At 38.2% G+C, this 26244-nt stretch overlaps 1 protein-coding gene across 2 annotated transcripts in view; it reads left to right on the plus strand.

The window, feature by feature from the left end:
* CPQ (carboxypeptidase Q) overlaps positions 1-26244 on the plus strand; it is a 404327-nt gene that overhangs the window by 74699 nt on the left and 303384 nt on the right. For both annotated transcript variants that reach the window (XM_028534004.2, XM_036031280.1), the window contains exon 2: positions 238-698. In XM_028534004.2, coding sequence (XP_028389805.1) covers positions 269-698 — 430 coding nt within the window. In that variant the 5' untranslated portion in view covers positions 238-268. The remainder of the gene's footprint in view (positions 1-237; positions 699-26244) is intronic.

Raw genomic sequence — 26244 nt, forward strand, 5'->3', positions numbered from 1 at the left:
AACTCAGGCGTGTGCCCAGACTGGGAATCAAACCAGCAACCCTTGGTTCGTGGCCCACACTCAGTCCACTGAGCTACACCAGCCAGGGCTCTTCTTTATTTCTTCATTCTTTGAAGTTATGGACCTGAATTTGATGGTGGAAGGTGGGGTGGGCAGTCCAATTTTAAAAACAGTCTTTGGGTTATGGGCAGATAACTGTGACAATCTTTTCCTAAAACATGTTTTTTATTTACATAGATTATTTTAGGAAGAAAACAACCTGGAAAAAATGAAATTTCTTCTCTTCACGTTTGTCGGCGTTCACCTTTTATTTTTGAGCTCTGGCAAAGCTATATACAGGAATGACACCTCGCAGAGGACTTTTGAAGAAATAAAAGAAGAAATAGCCCACTATGGAGATGTTGCTAAAGCAATCATAGACCTTGCTGTTTATGGTAAAGCCCAGAACAGGTCCTATGAGCGACTGGCACTTCTGGTTGATACTGTTGGACCCAGATTAAGTGGCTCCAAGAATCTAGAAAAAGCCATTCAAATCATGTACCAAAACCTAAAGGAAGATGGGCTGGAGAATGTCCACCTGGAGCCAGTCAAAATACCCCACTGGGAAAGGGGAGAAGAGTCTGCTGTGATGCTGGAGCCCAGGATGTACAAGATGGCGATTTTGGGCCTTGGAAGCAGCATCGGGACTCCCCCAGAAGGTATCACTTGTTTTTTTCAAGCCAGTTTGCTGTGTACTTTATAAAACTAATGTCATCTGACCTAATTTATTATGGTGTGCAGGATTTGTGTTATAACTTGGGTGATAAGAAAAAGAATGTAACCATTTCCTTTTCCATCAGATTAATGAGTTCTCTACTGTTACATTCTTGTTTCTTCCCTGTTCCTTCTCTCCCTTTCTTCCTTCTGTTACTTTTTTAAAGAAATTTGATTGTGTAGGGCCACTTTTTAAATGAAGAAAATATAGATATTTGTGTGCGATATGTATGTCAGTCTTATAACTTGATAATTTTTACCTAGTATAACTGTAATATTATTCTGCAGAAAACTGAGGTATGTTAATGGTATAGAAAAACTATGACTTCTTCCAGGTGGCTTCAGTGTGCAGAATTTCTTAGATTTAGTGAGATAGGGAGCAGAACTTTGCACACTGAATTGATTCCTCTAATAGGAGGAATTATCCAGGGTAGAGTTCTACCTTTACTTATTAGCACATGGGCTCAGCTTCATTGGACAAAATAAATGCCTGGATTTGAGGCATAGTTAGCACCAGTCAGCAGTGAGCTATCAGTCGGTCTTGACTGTATTCATGGACTGTTATCCATGGCAGAGGAATGAGTGTATAGAAACTAGTTGACCTTCTCTAAAAAGTTTTTAGAAACATTTAACCTTGTCTAATGCCAGCAGAAAGACCCAACAGAGAATTAGATGGTCAGGCTCCCCTCCACCCCCTCACTGTCTGGAGAAGCTCATTTATTTTTAGCATAACTTTTTCAAATTACATAAATACAAACTAGACCAGTGCCCCTGCCCCAAATACATACAACCGGGGGCAATTTTGAGCCACAGGGGTCATTGCACATTGTCTGGAGACCTTTCTGATGGTCACCACTTGTGGGAGGGAGTGCTACTGGCATCTAGTGGGTAGAGGCCAGGGATGCTGAACAACCTACAATTCACGGGAAAGTCTCCCACAATGAGGAGTTTTCTGGCTCAAAATGTCAATGGGGATGAGTTGAGATATTCTGTACTAAATAAAGCATTTGGAATGTCAGAAGCATATAATGGAAAGGGCAGTAAACAGAAAACACTCAGCAACTGTGAGATAGCGAAGACTCTAAGGATGTGTGAGAGTGAAAACTGTTGGTGGCAAATATGGAAAGGTTAAGGATGCAATTAAACATTTGTGTCATCACAATCTGATGCCAGTTTCTCAGATGCCAGCTCATGTCACGAAATACTGCATTTGCTCGTCATAGTTGCCAAATCCCCTTCCTCAGCTCCCACTCTTTCTCCAAAATGTGTGTTGTCCCCTCTTTCTCAGTTAGATGGTCAGGTTATATTTAATCATCTTTTTTTTTTGAGGTATGATTCATATACCATAATATTCACCAATTTAAAATAGACAGTTCAGTGGTTTTTAGCATATTGACAGCATGTTGCAACCACCACAACCATGTAATTATAGACCATTTTTATCAGCCCCAAAAGAAACTGATTAGCAGTTACTCTCCATCCCTCTCCAAAACCCTCCTAAGCCTCAGGCTCTCTGTCTTTATGGATTTGCCTATTCTGAATACGTCATATGAATGGAATAATTCACTAACTCTGTGGTCTTTTGTAGATGGATTCTTTCACGAAGCATAAGGTTTTCTTTCATCCTTGTTATAGAATGAATCAGTACTCAATTCATTTTTATTGCTGAATAATATTCCACTTTATGATTATATATCACTTTTACCCTTTCATCAGTTGTTAAACATTTGTTTTTTTTTTTAATTTTGTTTTTTTACCTTTTGGTTATTATGAATAATGCTGCTATAAGCATTTATGTGTAAGTTTTATTATGGATATAGGCTTCATTTCTCTTGGGTATACAAGGTCTGTACAGAAAGTATCCAGACATGTAATATGAAAAATAAAGACATTTGCTGAAGAAGATACAGGAAACATTGTACATAGGACAATGATGTCTTAGTCCCCTTCAAAGTAGGTACCTTGGGACCTCACACCCAATTGCCATCACCTGCCCTGTATTTTCCTGAATCTCATCAATGGTCTGAAATCTCCTCCCTTTCTCAGGTGATTTTAGTTTTGGAAAAAGCCAGAAGTCACAGGGTACCAAATCTGGGTTGCAGGGGAGCTGAGTCACCTGGGTGACTAGATGTTTCACAAAAAACTCTGCATGAAACACAATGCATGAACGGGTGCATTGTTGTGATGAAGCTGCCAATCACCAGTTGCCCATAGCTGTGGCCTTCTGAATCATCCAAATGGCTTCTGCAGTGAAATATTCAAGCTTAATACAAAATCTGATGTAGATTCATTGCTCTACTCAGTAATTTTGAATGTGACAGCCACACAGTACACATTCACTCAATAGCATGTACCACCTGCACTGACTAGTGAAGTGAAGTCATCATTTTTCATACATGTTCATTCCAGTCCACTCTCCTTAGCCACCAGGTTACATTGATGTCACACAAACCATTCTCATTATATTAACAATGGCTGGATTTTTTCCAGAGAGACCATGTATATCAAGGAGTAGAATTGCTGGGCCACATGGTAACTCTACATTTAACTTCTTGAAGAACTGCCAAACTTTTCAAAGGTGGCTGCACAATTTCACATTTCCACTAATATAATCAAATTTTATAGATACTTTCCAACACTAGTTATCATCTACATATTTTTAAAGATTTTATTTATTTATTTTTAGAAACAGGGAAGGGAAGGAAAAGGAGAGGGAGAGAAACATCAATGTCTGGTTGCCTCTCACGTGTCCCCTAATGGGGACCTGGCCTGCAACTCAGGCATGTGCCCTGACTGGGAATCAAACCAGTGATCCTTTGATTTGCAGCCTGCACTCAATCCACTGAGCTACACCAGCCAGGGCTATCATCTATATTTTCAGTCATAGCTATCCTAGTGGGTTATGAAGTGATATTGTGTTTTTGATATACATTTTCTTAATGACTAATGATGTTGAGCATCCTTCCATATTTTTATTGGACTTTTGTATATCTTTGGAGAAATATTTATTGAGATCCTTTGCCAAATTTTTATTGTCATGGGTTATTTGAATTTTTAGAATTGTAAAAGCTCTTCATGTATTTGGATACATGTCCCTTATTAGAATATGATTTACTAATCTTCTCTCCCATTGTATGGTTAGTCTCTTCGTTTTCTCAATGGTAGTTCTTTATTTAATATAATTTATCTAAGTTTTCTTTCATTGCTTGTACTTCTGGTCTTATATCTAGGAAACCATTACCTAAACCAAGGTCACAAAGATTTATTTTTATATTTTATTCTCAGGATTTTACAGTTTTAGCACTTATTAGGGCTGTGAGCTGACATTTGTATATTGCATGAGGTAGGAATCCAACTTCAGTTTTTTGCATATAATTATTCAGTTGTCTCAGTTATCTGCTGAAAAGACTGTTCTTCCCCCATTGAATCTAGTGTATTACATTAACCAATTTTCAGATGTTAAACTCACCTTGCATTTCTAGGATAAGTCCTACTTGGTTATGGTATATACTCTTTTTACCAAATTCAACTTGCTAGTATTTTGTTGAATAGTTTTATATCTATATTCAAAGGGATATTGGTGTGTAGTTTTATTTTTTGTGTGAGATTTCTGTCTGGTTTGGTATCAGGATAATTCTGATCTCAAAGAATCAGTAAGAAACTATTATCTTCTCTTATTTTTTGAAGAGTTTGTGAAAGATTGACATTAATTCTTTAAGTTTGTGGTAGAGTTCACTAGTGAAGCCATCTGGGCCTGGGTTGTTTTTTGATTGTTTGTTTGTGGAAAGATTAATTACTAATTCAATACCTTTTCACATTGTAGATCTATTCAAATTTTCTATTTTTTCTTGAGTCAGTTTTAGTAGTTTGTGTCTTTCTAGAAATTTATTTGTTTTATCCAAGTCATATATTTTGTTGGCATACAGCTATTTATATTATTTTCTTCTTATTATTTTTATTTTGTTAGGATATGAATCCCAATTACTGTTTGGTGTCACTTGCTTTCAGCCTAAAGAACTCCATTTATTTTTTTTTCAGAGCAGTCTGCTAGCAGAAAATTCTCATGGCTTCTATCTTTACTTCTTTATGTAATTTTTATTTTTGAAGCAGTTTCACTGGCATGCGATTTTTGGTTGCCACTTTTTTTACTTTCAAAAATTTCAATTTGTCATCTCATTGTCCTGTGGCTTCCATTGTTTCTGATGAGAAGTCAGCTGTAATTGTTATTGGGGTTCCCTTCTATTTGATGAGTCGTTTTCTCTTACTGATTTCAAGATTTTCTTTTTATGCTTGGTGTTCAGCATTTTGATTCTGATGTATATAGGTGTGAATCTCTTTGCTTTTATCTTACTTTGAGGTTGTTTAGCTTTATGGATGTGTAGGTTAATGTTTTTCATTAATTTGGGAAGTTTTCAGCTATTATTTCTAGAAACATATCTATGTCTTTTGTTGTTGTTGTTCTCTTCTTCTGGTACTTCCATTGTGAGTATGTTGGTGCACTTAATGGTGTCTTCCATTTCTCTGAGGTTCTGCTCATTTTTCTCCCTTTTTTTTCTCTCTATGTTTTTCTGAATGTATAACCTGTAATAATCTATCATCAAGTTCATTGAATATTTTTTACGCTAGCTAAAATATTACTATTGAGCCCCTCTACTGAGTTTTTCTCTTCAGTCATTATACTTTTCAGCTTCAGAATTTCCATTTTTTAAATAATTCCTATCTCTTTATTGATATTGTCTATTTGATGGGACATTGTGATCATACCTGTTTTAATTCTTTAAGAATGTTTTATTTGAGTTTCTTGAACCTAATATAATAACTGTTGGAAGTCTTTATCTGATAGGTTTGACAGCTGGACCTTCTTAAATGCAGTTTCTATTGCCTGATTTTTTCCTGGAATGAGTTACATTTTCTTGTTTCTTTTCATGTTTTTTTTTATTGTTGAAAGTCAAAGTTTTTATATAATATATTCTAGCTACTCTAGATATTGATTCTTCTCCATTCTCCTCCCTCACCCACTGGAGGTTGATGTTGTTTTTGTTCTTTGTTTTGTCCTTTATTTGTTTAATGACTGTTGTACTAACTCTGTGAAGTCTGTTTCCCCCACAGTGTACAAATCCTAATGTCCATGTTCAGAGTGCTTTTATTTTCCCTTATTTTTACTTTCACCTGGCTCCCTGGGAGTCACTGCTGGGTCTACATAAGCCACTTATTGGTCAACACTTATGCTTCAGTTCCCTTAGCCAGTTATACTTTTACCCTTTACCATTGGGAGTTTATGTTGCTTAGGGACTATTCTTAAAACTCAGGGAGTTTTTGTTTTTGCCCCAAGTTCAGCCAGGGCCTGGTAGCTTGGAAGTTTCCTCTCTAATCAATCTGAGAGGGCACAGACTTGGCATTATAGCATGTTAAGTAGGATGCATATAATTGTATTATTAAGCTTGACCTAATAATAATTTCCCCTGGGTCAGGATAGCTTATTTTGCAGCTGGTGTTTGGTCAAGGGTTTTGCCTAAGCCCCTTTTTCCAGTGAAGCTTTTGCCTTTTGTTGATGGATCTGTGTGCAACTTAGGAAGTGTTTTCAAGTCTGGCCCATGTTCTGTTTTAATTGTTTCCAAGTAGGAACATGTACATGGCTTTGCAATTGTCAGGGTTTACTATGTCCCAGGAGGGCTTCTCTTGATTGTTTCTTTCCTTGCTTTTTTTCTGTTAAACTTGTAAATGCTCTGCCATTTTGCTTATTGCTAGTAGTATCATGAAACTACCTACAACCCCTTAATTTCTTTCTACCAACCTCCCCATTGTTTTCAAAATACCATAAATATGGAATTCTCTAAGTTCTCCCCCAAATAAAGTCACTAACTGGGTAAGAGCTGAAAAGCTCTTCATCTTCCTCACCTGCTTCCTCCCTGGGAGAACTTCTGTGCTACTTCCCAGGAGGCAGACACAGAGATAGTGGCCTGTTGCTCTAAGACTGATATCTCTAGCAGGTGCTAGGTATGCAGAGTGGTACCTCCTGGTCTTCTCAGCCTGTCTTTCCCAATGTGGAACCTCTGTGTGTGAGTGGGCTGAGACAAGGGTGATCAGAGCCCCAGTATTCCTGATGGCTACACTTGAGGTAGGGTTTCTATCATACAAGTAGGGGCTGGGTTGAGGAATGGGACTTCAGTCCTTTTGTAGTTGAGTGCCGATGATAGGGCTTTCGTAACATGGACCTGGGAATGGGAGAAGGAAGCAGGTCATGGCCCAAGTGCTACAGACTATTGTTATTCTAACTCAGATTTAGTAGTTTTTCTTGAATGAATATTTCTCCATTTGTATGTCCTTAGGACAATTTTGAGAGACTTTAAGTGATTTTTAAAAAGTGATTTTTCCCAGTTAAATGTTTTGTAGGAGTCATCGGCCAAGTTTCTCACTCTACCATTCTGGAAGTACCACTGTGATGGTGAGCTTTGATCTCCCTGAGGCTGCATGAATAGGCAATAGAGTCCTCTAAAGTATCAGGAATCCCCTTAGCCTGAGTTGTATAGTGTTGACCATGATTTTTTAAATTGCCTTCTGTTATGCACTAATATATGTTAAGTAGCAGTGTGTGTGTATATATATATATATATATTCTTTTTTATTTAAGCCTTAAAAGGTCTACAGTTTTTTTTCCATATGAGAAAACCAGACTGTAAGAGGTTAGGTAGTTTGCTTACTTGCATACAGCTTGTAAGAGACCAAGTTCGGGCATGAACAACTGTCAGCTCCAGAGTCTGTGCTTTTGGTCATTAGACTATATTGCTTCACACACAAACCTTTTAATGTTATTTTCATTTATAATATTTTCCTTTTTAGCCACCTGACTGAAGCAGATCTGTCTCAAAAGCTGCTGATACTTATACTGTGATGGCAAAATATATTGATATTTGCACCTTTTGGGGGATGTTTTCTCATTTCTTTCTTCTGCTCATTTTTAATTCTGTATCTGGGCCTGCTCTTCTCTGGCTTTCTGCCTGGTATTGTAAACCAAGCCAAGTTACTGATTGCTCCTGGGGCCTTCAACACCCAGGGGAAGTGAAGTTTACTCGCTGGAATCTATTGTGGTGATCCAAGACTCACTTTCACCTCACTCCTCACTCCCTGGGGCTCCAAGTAGATAAACAGTTGTCTCGCAACTGGACTATTTTCAGCTCTGAGGAGACTGGAGAGTTAGGCAGGACCAGGTGTGGAAAAATTCCCTCAGGAGATACTGTGAAATCAGGATAAAGAGTCTTCTAGGTGCAGGTAGTGTGCCACAGAGTTCATCTCTTAGGAAACCCATGTTGTATCTCTTGGTTTAGTCAACTAGCAGCTGTGTGACCTTAGTGGAGTCATTTAATCTCTATGGATCTTGGTTTTGTCACCTGTAAAATGAGAGTTGGTTGGAATAAGAATCTGTCAGGTCTCTTCCAGATTGAAAAGGCTGAGGTCTTTATGAGAATTCACAAGTGATCGGTGAAGCTAGAGTTCATGAGAGCAGGATTCTCCCAGGTGTATGCTACAGTGCAGATTGCTTATGTAACCAAAGGTAATATTTTTAACTTTTCCATTCTAGACTTGAGTATTATAGTATGTGTTAGTTTATTTATGTCAGGGTTAGGGCTCTGTGAGCTATCTGTGGAGAGCTGGAAGAAGACAGATATACAAGCAAGCCAAGTAAGATGAGATGCTGAGCAAAACTTAAAAGTAAGACAGGAGAAAGTATAACTCCAGTCAATCCCGACATAACACAGCAGACATCAGATATAAATGGACTGAGTAAAACAATGAGAATCAGTAGCCAAATAGAGGAGAGGCTGGCATGTGGGCAAGAAAGAAGAACTTGGGCAGAATGTTGTTGCTTTTCCTCAGTACATATAACTCAGTGGATCTTGTCTAAACCCAACACAGCAGATCTCTGAGTACTTAATTAATCTTTTTTAGAGACTGACGTCTCTATGGAAGTACTAGTCCCAAAATAGTATGTGTTACAAGCTGTGTATTTTCTATTAGTTTGGGACCCCCCTGAAGTACTGTATAAATGTATCCATTTCTCTCTCTTTTCAGCATCTAGTGCTATACTCAATACAGAGTCATTATTCTTTCATGTTTGAGGAATTGTACATGTTTTAAGGGAACTCTTTTCTCAGAGTGTTTTCACTTGTAATAATGAAATAAACATTGCTTCATTCTACATATTGATGATATGAGCAGGTTGTCAACCTGCTCATTACAGAAAGCACATACCTAAATGTGAAAATAGTAAAATCGTCTGTGATCTTTTCCTCCAGAGTAGTTGCATGTTAATTTTTCCTCCAATATTTCCATATGCACCTATGGTTTCATTATATAAATTTGAATTAAATTGCATATATTTGTGTCCTTTAATGCCATATATCACAAACATTGCCCACACAGTAATAAATATCCTTTCAAACAATTTTATGGTCACAAAATTTAAATATACAATAATTAACATAACCAAAGCTCTGTTATTGGAATCTAGATTATTTCCTTTTTCCCTCCTCTTTAAAATAACATGGCTATAAAAATCCTTTAATACAGATGTAAGAATAGAACTTTAAAGGAGAGGTTTTTATGTTTTTGATAAATAGCAGAAAAGGAGAGTTCATTGGGATAATTTAGGAAGACTTAAGAGGATTCTAAAAAATAGTTTTGAAACTGCTCCTGTAAGATAGCCAATCTATCAGATGCAGATTTTAAAACACTGGTAATCAGTATACTCAGAGAAATGATTGAGTATGGGCAAAATAGAGGAAGGTGTGAAGGCTATGCAAAATGAAATAAAGAAAAATATAAAGGAAACTGACAGTGAAGGAAAGGAAACTGGGACTGAAATCAATGATTTGGAACCAAAGGAAGAAATAAACATTCAACCAGAACAGAATGAAGAAGTAAGAATTCAAAAAAAAAAAATGAGGAGAGGCTTAGGAACCTCTGGGACAACTTTAAACATTCCAACATCTGAATCATAGGGGTATCAGAAGGAGAAGAGAAAGAGCAAGAAATTGAAGACTTGTTTGAAAAAATAATGAAGGAAAACTTCCCCAATCTGAGAAAGGAAATAAAATTCCAGGAAGTTCAGGAAGCTGGAGTCTCAAAGAAATGGGACCCAAGGAGGAACACACTAAGACAAATCATAATTAAATTAACCAAGACTAAAGATAAGGGAAGAATCTTAAAAGCAGCAAAAGGAAAGGAGAGAGTTACCTACAAAGGAATTTCCATAAGACTGTTAGCTGATTTCTCAAAAGAAACCTTGTTGGCAAGAAGGGACTAGAAGGAAGCATTCGAAGTAATTAAAGGCAAGGACCTATATCCAAGATTATTCTACCCAGCAAAGCTATCATTTGGAATGGAGGGGCAGATAAAGTGCTTCCCAGATAAAGTCAAGTTAAAGGAGTTCATCATTACTAAGCCCTTATTATGTGAAATGTTAAAGGGACTTATCTAAGAAAAAGAAGGTCAAAACTATGAACAGTAAAATAACAACAAACTCACAACTATCAACAACTGAATCTAAAACACAAAAACAAAAACAAAAACAAACTAAGCAAATAACTAGAACAGGGACAGAATTACAGAAATGAAGATCACATGAAGGATTATCAGCAGAGAGAGAGAGGGGGGAAAATAGGGGAAAAGGTACAGGGAATTAGAAGCATAATTGGTAGGTACAAGATACATAGGGGGAGGTTCAGAATAGTATAGGAAATGGAGAAACCAAATAACTTATTATATGTACGACCCATGGACATGATCTAAGTGGGGGAAATGCAGGAAGGGGGATGCAGGGCAGAGGGGATTAAAGGACAGAAAAAAATGGGACAACTCTAATAGCATAATCAGTATAATATACTTAAAAAAAACTGCTCCTGTAGTTATAAAGAATGTCAATAAAATTCATAGAAACCAATTTTTCAGTCTTAATATTTTTAATTACTTAAGATGCTAATGTATTAGAATATGTGTAACATTATATATACTATGAATTATTTATAATACAATGCAAATACTTAAATATTTAATTATTTAATACACTTATTTAAGTAATTACTTAAGTATTTAATTATTTAAAACTTTAATATAGATGTTGACATTTTGAGACTCTTGATACATTTAATTAAATTGTTTGCCAGATTGTACACATCTACTGTCCTATTAGCATTGTATCTTAATTTTCTAATATCTGGACCTTCGGGTGCACTGGGTAGTTTTCCTAATCTTTGCCAGTTTGATGCGCTAAGAGTGATATTTCACTATCAGTTTACTCTGTCTTCCTTTGCTTATTGTTGAGGTTAACATTTTCACAGGTTTACTGATTGCTTATATTTTTCTTTTTAAAATTATCTGTAAATGTTTGTTACTCATTTTTCTATCGGTGCCTTAATGATTTTCTAGGATGCATAGCAACTCATTGTATAACAAAGATTTAAATTCTTTTATTGTTGTTTGGTCCAAATCCATTTCCTCCTTTTTTATTTCTTCTCAAAAGCCTATTTATTTTTCATACTTGAGGAGGACTAGCTGGCTGTTGAGTACTTTTAAAAGATGATAGAACAACAAAGTTGACTAATCTATGCTCCCTTTGCTTTCAGAGTACTTGCTCTAAGAAACAGTTCTTACTCAGTTTCACAGGCTTTGGAACAGTCACCTCATGTTCCATGGTTCGCAGATTGTGGGGTGACCTGCTTTGCACCTACAAACCAAAGGTCCCAGTCTGGCTAGGCTTGGATTTTGAGCTCTGTGCACTGATTGGTACTTCTGCTGGTTCATGTCCTAGTGTTGTGTACCTCATGCCTGTTCTTTATGGAAATAATCTGGGAATTGAAGAAAGAAGAGGTGGAGTTAGCACTAGACTGGGCTTAATGTGTAGAGTTGACTGGTAGTTAATGCTCATCGTGGAACCACTCTAAGTAGTTTAAAGCTAAAGCAGACATGGGTATATCAGAGGGTGTTAAATGGTTTGCAGAATGATTGAGAAAGCTAATGATGCTGATTTTAACTTGAGCTTTTCAGGAATGAACTTGAAAACTAGATTAAGTAATGGAGCTTATCAGAAAGCTGCTGTAGAAAATTCAGACATTTTTATAACTGTGCTTATCTCTGAGACAACAAAAGCAGGAGGAAACAGCCTCCACCTACTTTCTACCTTCCAGCTCTTGTTCAGGTGCATAAAATTGATGACACTTAAATTACTTCTACAACCCTAGTGTAAGAAGCCCAAGAAATGTCTTTTAGTTTTTAAAGACATAGAGGCACATTTAAAAGAGGTTGAAATGGATATTGAATGCCAATTGTCCAAATGCAATACAGTGCTCATTTCATTATGCCTCTTAGTAACAATGTAATATGGCTTTTTTGCATATATAAATAAACAGCTAAGTAAAAAGAGATAGCTATTGGTTATGTAGTAGAGATAACATCACCAATAATTCAGTCCTCTGTAGCTGAAGAATTATAGTGGATTTAGTAGCACTAAAAAGATATAAGCAAAGTAATCCTGAAATGAAGTAAGGGCATATCTCCCTGGGCAGAAATAGATTGAAGAAAAATAATGTAGGTGATTGTCAAGTTTGCAATGTAAATTAAAGTAGGTTCTCCTTTCCCCTTTCTACTATTTCTCTCTTAATTATCTGCATGCATCTCTTTTCCAGGACTCTTCTTAAATGTTGGAATTTTCAGCAATTTTTGCCGATAAACATCATCCTTAAGTAATAGCATCCAGTCCCATACCTTAAACACCCACTGTTCTTAGGACTTCTAAGTGTCCATGCATGTTCCTGATTTCCACCTGCATTTCCAAGCACTACTGGATGTTCTGTGAGTCCTGCAAACTTGGCATCCTGTTTCTCCTATTCCTCTTCTTTGTTAATAATATTGCCATCCATCCTGGCACCCATGCTTGGGGCCTCAGAATTCTAACATCTGATATAGTATCTTACTTTCATGTTTTTGTCCTCTGCCCAGAAAGCTCATCTTTAATAATTTAGCTCAAATGTCTCCTCCTCTACAGAGACTTTTTCAATGCTTGTTTATCCCCAAAGACATATTGACCACTTCCTTCTTTCTGCTTTTCTGCACCCTATATATGCTTATAACATAAGCATGTCTCTACAAGATAATAAGCCTCCTAAGTCAGAAATCCCCATTTCAGCAATTCTCAACAGGGGGCAGTTTTGCTCCCCAGGGGAAATTTGGCAATATTTGGACACAATTTTGACCCTCGTGACTGAGAGAGGGTGCTCCTTGCTTTTAGTGGGCAGAGGAGAGGAATACCGCTAAATATCCTACAATGTGTGGAGAAGGCCTCTCCTCACGCCTCAATAAATAATTATCTGTTCCAAAACGCCAGTAGTGCCGCAGTTGAGAAACTCTGCCTTAGTCCTTAGCATAGTGTCTCAAACACGGAAAAGTTTCAAGAAGTATGTTGAATAAATAAACCTTCCCATTTATTTTGTTCCCACACTCAATTGCTCACCAACCCTTAAATGTCACATGTGACTCCTTTTTCCATCTTCACTGTCACATCCAAGTTCAGGACCTGGCATCACCATCCTACAGTGTTCTAATTGCCTTCTCACTGACCTTAAGTCCAGTCTCATTTTATTAAAATGTTTTTTCTTTTATTCTAGAGAGAGGGGAAGGGAGCAAGAAAGAGAGGGAAACAATAATAGATGTAAAAGGGAAACATCAATCGGTTGCCTCTTGCATGATCCCTGACTTGGGACCGAACCCACAATCCAGGTGTGTGCCCTGACTGGGAATCGAACCCATGACCTTTCTGTTTGTGGGATGATGCCCAGCCAACTGAGCCACATGGGCCAGGGCCTAATTCAGTCTCATTTTCATAAATTTCCATACTGCTGCTTCAATTGTCTTTGTAAAATGTGGATCTCATTACATCACTTCATTGCTTAGCATCTTTTCCATTGTTCAGAGTATAGTTTAAATTCTTACAACCTTTTAAAAAGGGACCACAGCCTGTTTCTAGACTCGTGTTTTCCTAAGCCACACACTTTATGCTTCAGCCACAGGGGCCAAACTGCTCTTATCTTGACGTGTTCATACCTACTCGCCTTAAAATTTGCTTCTTACACCTTAGCTAACCTATCCTTAACTCCAAACCTATTCTTAATCCAATCCAACCTTTCTCTGCCTAGATAATTCCTACTCATTTTTAAAGACTCATTTAAAATGTGTCTTTTTCCTAAAGTCTTTTGTGAACCCAAAACTTAATAAACTTAATTGTTCTTTAATTTCTATTCTTATAACAATTTGTTTGCCTATATTAAACAAACAATAATCACAATTTATTGTAGTTGATTGTTCACATGGTTATTTCTTATGAGAAATTATGGAGTAGAACTCCAGGATAAAAATCACATATTACTTATGTTTGTATCTCCTTTAGTACTCGTGTCTGGTATTTCATAAATGCATATTAAAAATCCATTGATCTGATGGGTAAATTGTGAGACATATCACACATTTAAAAAGGATATGTAAAAACTCATTAATGTGCAAATGAGCTTCCTTTAACTCTATGTGATTTCTGTAGGGCTTTTATAACCCTGTCATACCCAGATAACAATGTTTTGGTTTGCATCTGAAGTGAAGGCACATAGGAAAGAAGAGGATAAATGAATATCAATCAAATCATGATTAGGTTGTTCACCATAATCTATTCTTCCTGAAAACTTAAGCAGTGTGGATCAGAAAATCTAGAAAGCATCAGTTTAAGTTTATTCTAAACTCTCACTCTATTCATCTTATAGGAACCTAAAATAGTCTTCCAACATACTGCTAGCACATCCACCAAAGGCAGGCATTCTATAGCTGGTACTTTGAATGTCTTTTCTTAGTGCTAACAAATTTATACACAAGCTCCCGTCGTCAGATAATTAGTTATTTGCACCTGTCTTCTCCTCCTTTGGTCTCATCAGGAAAATAGCATTTTCACAGTTCTGTTCGGGACTTAATTTTTGTCTGCTATCTAATCGCACTATGAACAGAAGTGCTCTGGAGAGCCTGTGTCCACAGGTGATACTTGGAATTTGGGGGTATGGAATCAGCTGAAAGATCTGATCAGAGGTGTCAGAGGTTGCAAATTCCCTCTCTCCATCAAATCAGGAGTGGGAATGTGGATGAAGGGGACAAAGGAACTCACATGCCGTATTGAGTGCCTGTCTGTTATAAGCTAGTCATTGTGCCGATTATTTTACTTACATTGTCTTTTTGGGATAGAGATATAGGGATCACACATTACAGATGCCAGGCTCTGGGAGGTTCAGTGTTTTGCTGGAAGGTCACATAGCTAACATGTGGTGGAGTCGCCCCAGGTCATACCTTTCCAATTGCCTTCCTTCTTCAACTTGCCTCATGGTGGATCTTTCTGCCCACATCTTCCTGGTTCAACCGTTTCTCCTCTTGGCCATTTCCTCAAGAATAGGGTCACCACTTCCCTCTCCTATCTGCCTTCACACTCTGACACAGACCCAAATTAAAAAGCACAAACCTTAAGAAATAAAACATTGCTGAATTTGACTGCATCAGAATTAATAATTTCTACTCACTGAAGAATACCATGAAGAAAGGTGTGATACAGATGGTGAGCTGGGAGAAGTTATTAACACTGTCTAAAATTGTTATGAGATTAATATGTGGACTATGAACTATTGGAAATTAACAAGAAAAAGGCAATAACCTTAGTAGAAAAGTGGACAAAGGTTCTGAATAAGCAGTTTAAAGAAGAAGAAACCTATATGCTAACAAGTATATAAAGAGATCAACTCATTAGAAACCAGAACAATGCAAATTTTAAAAGTAATGAGGTCATTTTCCAGAAGAGGTGTAAAATGTATTGGCAGGTCAGTGAAGACATAGGAACTTACACAAGGTAACTTCTTTACTTTTATTTATATGCTTTTTAGTTTTCATGTAATGTACAAGTTGTGAGTATGCAAAACACAGCTTATTCTGCTATTAATTATTTATTAATTATTATATTATTTTCCATATGTAAACCTGCTTTTTCCTCACCCCTTATATCTTTGTCTTTGTATATATTGTCTCAGTTTCAAAGCTTCTGGAGGCAAGGATGAGATTTTTTTTTCACTTATTTTATATAGCTTTTAATAGAGTCAGCCTTTTAGATCATACTAGTGATAATCCAAGTTTAATTTTATGGAAAATCTTCCAGGAGGAGGTTTTCTTTTGAAATTCTAAAAGTATAGACAATGTTCCCTGAAGACTTGATAATGAAATAGTGTAGGTTGATAGTACTCGGGTATCCTTTTCAATAAACACCCTTATCCAGCTCACATTTCTTCCTTTCCTTCCCTTTTGTTAATCCCTTTGACTCCTTTATCCTAACAACATATCATGGGTTAATAACTACAGGTTTTTTTCTTTTTTAAAATTATTGATCTTTTATTGTGTTTTTTTTCCATTATCATTTATCTCTTTACACCCTCTTCTACCTCCACCCCCCAGTCACCACACTGCTGTCCATGTCCATGCATTCTTGCTCTTTTTCGCTCCATTTCTCTACCTACCAACCCTCTGACCCGCTGCCCAGAGCTGTCAGCCTGCTTGCTCTCTATCTATGAGTCTGTCTCTATTTTGCATGTTAGTTTAGTTTGTTCATTAGATTCCACATATGAGTGAAATCATATGGTACTTGTCTTTCCCTGACTGGCTTATTTCACTTAGCATGAATTCACTCCATGCTTAGCTCTTAGCAGGGAGAGCATTATTTCACTAATGCTCTCCAGGTCCAATCCATGGTGTTGCTAAGAATAACTATAGGTTTTTTGATAACTGATTTTGCGGGTAAATTATAATTAATAATAATGTATATCTACATGATTAACTTCATGTAGAACTAGGAAATTTAGATTTCCAATAGTTATGATTATTTGTGTATCTTTATTTCTCTTTGTCTTTGCATCTCTCTTTGTTATTTGCCCCCTCTCTCTCTGTAACTCTCTCTACTCACTATTTCTGCCTTACTCTCTATTTCTCTCTTTATTTCACTCTTTCTTTCTCCCTGGCTCTTCCATTCTCCCTGACTCAAACAGAGTCAGTGTTTTTGACTCAGTGTCCTTGTTTGTGTTTCCTTTTGTTTTCTATCTTGTAGTTTCTGGTTTATAGCCTCACTGATAGAGTAGTCTGAGGCTGATGTATTTGCACCTGTGCCAGGTTATTGCTCTAGATTTAATTGGAACTTCTTTTTCTTAGTCTGTAAAAGTTCTCTTTGACAGCCTCATTGTACTCTTAGAATTACAGTCACTTGGAGCAAGCTGGTAAGTACATATTTTGTACTCTTAATGTACTAAAGAAAAATTTTGTGATGCATTTCACACTAAAAGTGGTTTTCTAAGAGTGAGTGCCATTTTGATGGCTCTTGGGAAAATGTATCAATATCAATCAGCTAAAGACACTTTAATTTTTCTGGAGGAGCTCAGTAGGCCAAGGTCTTATGGGACTTCTTACATTCTTGATTTTCTTTGTTGTGAAAAATTGCATGTAAAGTTTCCAAGAAGTTTTAGAACTTTAAATCATCAAATTGAAAGTTTTTCTGAGGGGAAAAACAGGGAAAATTTGCCTTCTTTAGAAGTGGTGGCTTATGGGTTTTAGATCAACTATTGGTAAAGGCATTGGATGCTCAGGGCCTGATTAACAACGTGGGTTGCAAATAAACCACTGAGACTGGGTGATATCTACCCAGTGTTTTTGAAGGGACTGGAGGGTAACATTTGAAAGCTTTGTTAAATGGTGTTTCACCTTGTTATTTGCCTCTGAGCCCAAGAATGAGTGGATTTTTCTTGGGACCACCTTCCATAAGAATTCCTCCAAGAAGACCTTGAGAAGTGCATTTTGTTGGTGATCATTACTTCTTTATTTTATACCATATATATGACACAGTAATGTGTAGGGCACTTCTGAAAGGTTCATATAGATGATATGTTAGAGGGAAGGTGATGACTGAATAGCAGCAGAATTGTAAGATGGGACCACATCAGATTTACAGCCAGTGAGAACTATCACACCCTTATAAGTAGAGGGACTTCCAGATAAACATTTTTCAGAGAATATTCTCTTGGGTTTGTGACAAATGGATGAAAAGGAGAAAGATCAGAGAGAGATCAGATTTGAGGAGCTAATAGTTTGGACTAATGACCTTGAAAATGGGGTACAGAATATTATTAATAAAGATCAATTAACACATTTTGGATGTGAGAGATAAGGAATGAGAGGGGTCAAAGATTAAAAAGCTTTCTTCAAGTTTGAGTTAGTAGAAAAACCATACTAATAAATGTCACAGAGAGAAAGAGAAGGGAAGATGGGGAGGGAAGTTGGATAATGGGGTTAGTTTTTAATGCACTGACCTATTCAGGTTGATTTAATGGAAAGCAGTCATGTCTCCTTATATAATGTTCCCAAATGCCACTTAGTGATAAGAATGGACCAGGCTGATTACTGATCTGACCCATGTGGCATTTCCTATTTTCTTCTGTTAAATTCTACAAACTATTGAATCCTCTGTAGATTCTGCCACAACAGTGATTCGTTACTTATCTGTCCAATCGGTGTAATGAGCTTGATTCAGATGAGGGCTGCCTATCATCTCTTCAGCTCTTCAGGTGGCTCCTAGTGGTCATTGCATTGGCACCCACTTTATTCCCAGCACAGGTTAGGTGGAGATGATACACACGTGCACCAAACAGGGGAAAGCACTTGTGTAACTAAGATAGGAACATGAAGAGGGCAATCAGTTCTCTGTGGGGATTGAACAAGCTTTCAGAGAGACATGACATTGAAAGATGAAGACTATGAAGGGAGAGAGAGTGTTCTTAGGACAAGAAAGAAGAAGAGCAAAGACACGAGGTTGTGAAACTATAGGATGTACTTGCCCAATGACTGGAGGAATACGTTCGTGGTGAGATAGAAATAAGTGGATGGTAATATGATTGGAAAGGTACAAAAGGAGACTGTAAACAACCTGGCTAAGGCTGTCTTACATATTCTTAGATTTCTCAGGGCAGAAGTTATTTCCAGAGTGAGGATACAGAGGGAGGGAGATTAGATGGTAACCCAATTTGGTATTTCTTAGTAGAAACATAAAGAAGTAGGAGTAAAGAGTTTTGAGATTTTTTTCTTTCTTTTTTTAAATTTAATTTTACTCATTGTGAGATTTTAAAAAATTATATTTTATTGATTATGCTATTATAGTTGTCATGATTTTTCTCTCTTTGCCCCTCCTCCACCCAGCACCCCCCACTCCCTCAGGCAATTCCCCCCATTATTGTTTATGTCCATTGGTCATGCATATAAGTTCTTTGGCTATTCCAATTCCTATGCTGTACTTTACATCCTCATGGCTATTCTGGAACTACCTATTTGTACTTTTTAATCCCCTCCCCTCTTCACCAAATCTCCCACAACCCCTCCCATCTGGCAATGTCAAAACGCTGTCTGTATCCATGATTCTGTCTCTGTTCTGGTTTGCTTAGTTTGTTTTTTAGATGCAATTGTTGATAGGTTTCTATTTCACCATTTTATTGTTCATAGTTTTGACCTTCTTTTTCTTAAATAAGTACCTTTAACATTTCATATAATAATGGCACAGTGAGGATGAACTCCTTTAGTTTTTTCTTGTCTGGGAAGCTCTTTATCTGCCCTTTGATTCTAAATATCTTTGCTGGGTAGAGCAATCTTGGCTATATAGGGGCATGCTTTTCATGACTTTGAATACTTCTTGCCAATCCCTTCTAACCTGCAAAATTTCTTTTGAGAAATCAGCTGACTGTCTTATGGGAACTCCTCTGTTCCCCTGTACGTAACTAACTGCTTTTAAGATTCTCTCTTTATCTTTAACCTTTGACATTTTACTTGTGATATGTCTTGCAGTGGTCCTCTTTGCATCTGTCTCGTTTGGCACTCTCTGTGCTTCCTGTACTTGCATGTCTAGTTCCTTCACCAAACCAGGGAAGTTTTCTTTCATTATTTTTTCAAATAGATTTCCAATTTCTTGGTCATTCTCTTCTTCTGGCACTCCTATGATGTGAATGTTGGACCTCTTGAAGTGGTCCCATAGGTTGCGATACTATCTTCCTTTTTTTGGATTCTTTTTTCTTCTTGTTTTTCTGATTGCTTGTTTTTGCTTCCTTATGTTCCACATCATTGATTTGATTCTCAGCTTCATCCACTCTACTGTTGTTTCCCTGTAAGTTATTCTTTATTTCTTTTTTTTTTAAGATTTTATTTATTTATTTTTAGAGAGAGAAGGGAGGGAGAAAGAGAGAGAGAGAAACATCAATGTACAGTTGCTGGGGGCTGTGGCCTGCAACCCAGACATGTGCTCTGACTGGGAATTGAACCTGCGATGCTTTGGTTTGCAGCCTGCACTCAATCCACTGAGCTACGCCAGCCAGGGCAGTTATTCTTTATTTCAATTAGTGTATCCTTCACTTCTGACTGGATCTCTTTTATGCTGTTGAGGTCCTCACTAAATTCCTTGAGCATCCTTGTAATCTGTGTTTTGAACTCTGTATCTGATAGATGGCTTATCTCAATTTCTTTTAGCTTTTTTTCTGGAGTTTTCATCTGTTCTTTCATTTGAGCCATGTTTCATTGTCTCCCTTGTTTTGGCAGCCTCCCTGTGTTTATTTCTATGTATTAGGTAGGGCTGCTTTGACTCCATGTCTCGGTAGTATGGCCTAATGTAGTAAGTGTCCTGTAGGGTCCAGTGGCACAGCCTCCCCTTTCACCCAAGCTGGGAACTTCAGGTACATCCTTTGTGTGGACTGAGTACACTCTCTTCTTGTAGTTGAGCCTTGGTTGTTATTGGCAGATCAATGGGAGGGATTTACCCAGGCCAGTCAGGGTAAATGCAAGGACTTTCTGTGATCACTTATCACCAACCTCCACCCTCCATGGAATATCAGCTGCACAGGGGCAGGGTGGTGGTGCTCCAGTGTGGTCTGTAGCTGTCCACTTGGTATGCTGGCCCTGGAGTTTCCCAGACAGTGTAGGCCAAGGTTGGCCCTACCTGTGTTTTGCCTGGGGCCACCCTGCCTGAGCTATAAAGCAATCTGAGATGGCTGTTATTTTTGCAGGGCTTGGAGATTCCCAGACAAAGCCAAACTGTGAATCAAGTTGGGCTACTGCTAGTGCCAGGCCTGGGGCTCTCTGAGGCCAGCTGTTGCTTCTTTGATAGGATTTAGGAAGTTGTGAAGTATGAGCCAATACCAGCCATTCACAGGGAAAAGCAGCTTAGGTGGACCCATATATTGGGTGGGGAGCAGCCTATGGGGACCTCCAAGTTGGTTCAAATAGTGTTAGCCAAGTTGATGGAGTCTCAGATATGGCACCGATTTGCTGGCTTGAGTGGGGGGAGTTAGAAAAGGGACAATGGCTCCTGCTCACCTTGATGCCAGACACTTCAGTTTCTCCCTGTATACCACTGGTGCCTTTCAAGCTGCTACTCCGGTGCTGGAGCTCAGAAGGAGTGAGTCTGAGTAGGTGAGTCCATGTGTGGGTTCTTTAAAAGGAACTGCTTGGGGCTTTAGCAGTTTCTTCCACCAACTCAATCCTCACTGGTTTTTGTAGCCAGAAGTTGTGGGGACTTATCTTCCCGGCACTGGAACCCTGGTCTGGGGGTCCTGGTGTGGGGCTGGGACTCCTCACTCCCAATGTATCCCTCCTGAATTTGTATCCACCACACATGAATGTGGGACCAGCCTGTTCTGTGTCTCCACCTCTATATAGATAGATGCCATTTCTTTAATTCCATAGCTGTCAGACTTCCATTAAACTTAATTTCTGATGGTTCTGAGTGATGGCTGTTGTATATTTTAGTTGTAATTTTGATATGGTTGTGCAAAGAGGCCAGCCATGTCTGCCTATGCCACCATCTTGACCAGAAGTTGAAGGGTTTTGATGACTTTGCTACTAACTAATGTGACAAAGTTATAAAAATACTCTGAATTATCTGGGATCAGTTTCTTTGCCATTTATAAATATTGTTAGTACACTATAATTTGTATTTTATATGAGACTTGCTGAGAGAGTTTTTGTTGTTGTTGTTTAGTAAGATATCTAGTTTTTTGGATTTAAAAAATATAACAAATCAAACAATTGCTCATACTGTTTTGATCCATCAGGGTTAATGTAATAATTTCCAGTCTCACTTTCATAGACAACTGTTAACCTCAATGCCTACTAATGTTCCTTTCCCTTCTTCTGCTGTTTTGTAAACTCTATCAGTCTTACTGTGATGCAGATGACTTTAAAACTAATGTGGCTTTTAGCGACAAAACTAATTATTTGCAAAATGTATTTTTTAAAGATTTCATTCATCTTCAGAGAGGGGAAGGAAGGGAGAAAGAGAGGCAAGAGAAATATCAATCTGTGGTTGCCTCTCAAACATCCCCTACTAGGGACCTAGCCCACAACCCAGGCTTGTGCCCTGACTGGGAATCGAACCAGCAACCCTTTGGTTCACAGGCTGGTACTCAATCCACTGAGCTATACCAGCCAGGGCCAAAATGTAATTTTTAAAAAAATTCAGACGGCCATATCATGATGTTCTGAATCTTATTTTTCAAGTGCATTTTCTTTACTTAATTTGGGAGAAATTACCACAAAACATTCAGTGCTTTGTTTTCTCAGGAGGCTCTTGGCTCTATCCATGGAACAGGACATTGGCCCTCAGACTGCATTTATGCATTATTTTCATCCTGAAGAGCATTTATTAAGCACTTATTTTTCAGCACTATGTGTAATACACCCATTCAGAACAAAAACTAAATAGCTAATTATGTGCAAGTTGGAAGCACAAGTTCCACACAGCCTTTCAAAATAATAATGTCCCTGATTATGAGAGTAATAGATTTCTTTTCAAATGTATAAATTTGAAAAATAAAAGCACAAGCAGGAAAATAAAACCACATACAATGTTACTGCCCAAAAGTCAGAGCTATGGACATTTGGGTCTGCATGCATACTCTACTTGTTTCTGTGCATTCGAATGTTCATATGCATTTAAACACATTATATACATGTTTGTATGTATTATAAGCATTTCTCTTCTTTTTAATAAGAGTACACTATTATTGTTTAGAACCTGGCTTTGAGGTTGAATCCTGAGTCAATTGCTAATTGGCGAGGTATCTTTTTATCAAATTATCTAACCTGTCAAAGGCTCTGTTTTGTTTTCTGCAAAATGGGGATAATGATAGTGTTTGCCTCAAAGGGTTAGAGTCAGGGCAAAATGACACGGTTACTTAAAGCATTCAAGGCCTGGCACATAACAGTTTATTATGTAAGTCCTTTCATTATTGGATATTTCGTTTATTTCTAGTTTTTTTTTTTCTGTATGTAATGCTTGCTATGCACACTTGGTGCCATTAGATTTGTTACTACTCGGTTATTGATTTGTGTTCAATTCAATTACAAAAAAGAATTGCTGAGCCAGAATCTCGCTCCATTGTCCCATGTGGAAGCTTTTCTATTGAGTTCTAAAACTTAGGGCTTCTCTCAGTTGTTCCCCTTGTCTGGATTTGATTGCACCAGAGGACCTCACTCGGCAGCGGTGGGATTTATTTCTGGTACAGAAATGTGATGACATGTTCTCATACGCCCCCCACGATAGGACTTGGTGGGAATGAAGCCCCGGTAGATGGGGCTGGTAAGAGGGATGCGCACGACTCTCTGGGTGGGCCTGCCAGGGGCGTCCAACCCGCGGACCTGGGGCCGCGTGGGGTCTACGATGGCTATGAATGTAGCCCAACACAACATCTTAAATTTACTTAAAACCTTTTTTTATTTTGCTCATCAATTTTCATTAGTGTTTGTATATTTAATGGGTGGCTCAAAACAACTCTTCTTATTCTAGTGTGAGCCAGAGACGCCCAAAGGTTGGACACCCCTGGTGGAGGCAATGGGGTCACTCGTAGGATTTTAAGGGAGTGGCTGCCCTACCCCTTTAGAGTAGGGTCCTGAAGTCTGGGGCTGGAACCGGCTGGCCGTGGGGAGCCAGCTCCCACCAGCCTGATGGGGGTGGAGGAGGAGGCGAAGCCAGCACGGGTTTGATGAATTCTGCGGCTGTTCCAGCGGGCTCAGCAGCCGGTTTGTCTTCCAGGGTCTTGGTGATGGCTTAGAGCCATCATTCCTCCCAGCCCCAACTTATATATTTATTGAAAATATTATAAAAGGGAGATGACATTTAAGCTTAACAAAACTTGAAAAATTTAACTCTAGTAAAATGTTATGGAGCTACAGGAACTCTAAGTGCTACCGGGAGTACGATTTGCTATGATAAGCACTTTTTGGAGAGCTGCTATGCAAACGGGCATATACTGACCCCAGGCACACGTCCTAAAGAAACTCTCACGCAATGCTTAAGCAGGCCTACACAAGAAAGTTTATTGCAGTCTTGTTGGTACTAATAAGAAATTATTATTACAGGAGAGTGGGTAAATAAATTGGAGCAGGTTTATGCAATGAATACTGGAAAGCAGTTAAATGGATGAACTAGAGTTACATGTATCAACCCGAGTTAACATAACTACACTGTTGAATTTTTTAAAAGTGAGTTGAGGAATTACAGGCACCTCACTTGGCTGCCTCGGCAACTGGTCTTCCAGTGTGGCCCAGAGATTTTTCATAAAAATCATATAATTTATATGAAGCTAAGAACATGCATATAATACTGTGCTTGTACATTTATATGTGGTGAAGGTATAAACACATGCAGAGTTTGAACACCACATGTAAATAGCAGACATAATCTCTGGAGAAAAAAAAAAGAATGAGATTTGTATTCTGTGGATGTTTACAGGGTGGGGCAAAAGCAGACTCACCATTGTCCATGTGGAAAGCAATACAGTAAAGTAACAATGGAAGAATAAGCGCCATGCTTCACATACTCATAACTGTAAACCTATTTTTCCCTACCTATATAAGGGGAAAAATACTGAAGCAAAGATGATAAAATATTACAATGTAGGGAGGTTGCAATATGTTCTAAATCACCTCTATATTTATGATTAATGTGTTTCCTGATTTATTAAAATGGAAAAAGGGAGGCAGAGGACGTTAATATGTGATCACAGTAAAGAAATTCTAGCAACGCCAGGGAGAGTGAGTCTTCACTGTAGCCCTGACCCCTGGGCTGGTTCCCTTTGCCGGGGAAAACCACTCCTAGCAGTTGTCGTGAGTCCTCCCCATGACAGCCTATGGTGCAGAAGTGTGCTGTGTATTCGCTTCTTTTCTACCTGCACAGTTAATGCCCTTTGCTCTTTTCATTGAACTCCTTGGGGAGAATTCATCCTAGTATTTCTGACAATTTCCTCTCAACAAACCCCTGCTTCACAAATGTATGTAAACTGTAGTTTCTTTAAAGCTCAGTTTTGGAATCACTGATCTCAAATACATAGGATCAGTTTTAAATACTAAATTGTAGAGACAGATTGTGCTCCTACCCAGACCAATCTGGAAAACAAAGTACGTTTCTGTTCAGATCTGAAAGGCTCTTTTCCCGTTGCGGTTTGTCAAGCAGTGGAACACAAAGTTGGGACAACACAGTGTCGGGGGAACATATGTGAGGGATTCACACCCCTCAAAAAAAAAAAAGTGCTCTGTTTATGGCCTCCGGGAAAGCTGGCATTCGATGTCCTTGCCACTTCTGCAAGTCACTCTGCCAAGACTGGGGCTGCATCTTGGGGTTGCCGTTGAATCCAGATAATGTTAATCAAGTCCTCATTTGTACTCTACTCAGTTTTACCAAACTAAACGTTTATTATTAGCTAGTGATTTTTAGGAAGGTTGGTGAGATTGTGACAATATAGCTGTATTTTATAAAAATGGAGGAAAAGGTCCTTTTAAGTTACCTAAATCTGTTTTGTTTAGTTTTGACAACTTCTTGCGATCCTTGTCATCACTGCGTTTGGCTTACAGCCCTCTTCTCTCAAAGATGGAGGCTTCTGGCATTTCTGATACTATTTTCCATTCCTGTCCTTCGGTGGACAGAGAAATTCGTGTATTTTTGCTAAAACATTCCAGAGTTGAATTTGGCAACATCAGAGGACAAATACCTCATACAAGACCTGTAAGAGGAAAGGTACCCTCTTTTTCAATCTAATTATCCATCAAATGTCCCCACACCCACTTGTTTACTCCTTCCTCGTACCCATGAGACATGGAAATGACAGGAGCTTGGAAGTTCCAGGTAGGAGTTCTTTTTATTTATGGTCTCATGGTTGTCAGGATTCTTAACTTTTGTGAGCCTCAGCTTCCTCGTCTTCAAATGGGGACATCACTATCTATTTTGAAAGTGATGCTTAAGATATCTGACAGTCAGTGTGACCTGGCCTTTGGCCACTCAGACAGATGCCATATGTACCTGGTAAGGTTGTTCCTGAAACTTATCAGCTGAATGGGAAACCAGGACTACTTTAC

This window comes from Phyllostomus discolor, chromosome 7, assembly GCF_004126475.2.
Source record: "Phyllostomus discolor isolate MPI-MPIP mPhyDis1 chromosome 7, mPhyDis1.pri.v3, whole genome shotgun sequence".
Lineage (NCBI taxonomy): Eukaryota > Metazoa > Chordata > Mammalia > Chiroptera > Phyllostomidae > Phyllostomus > Phyllostomus discolor.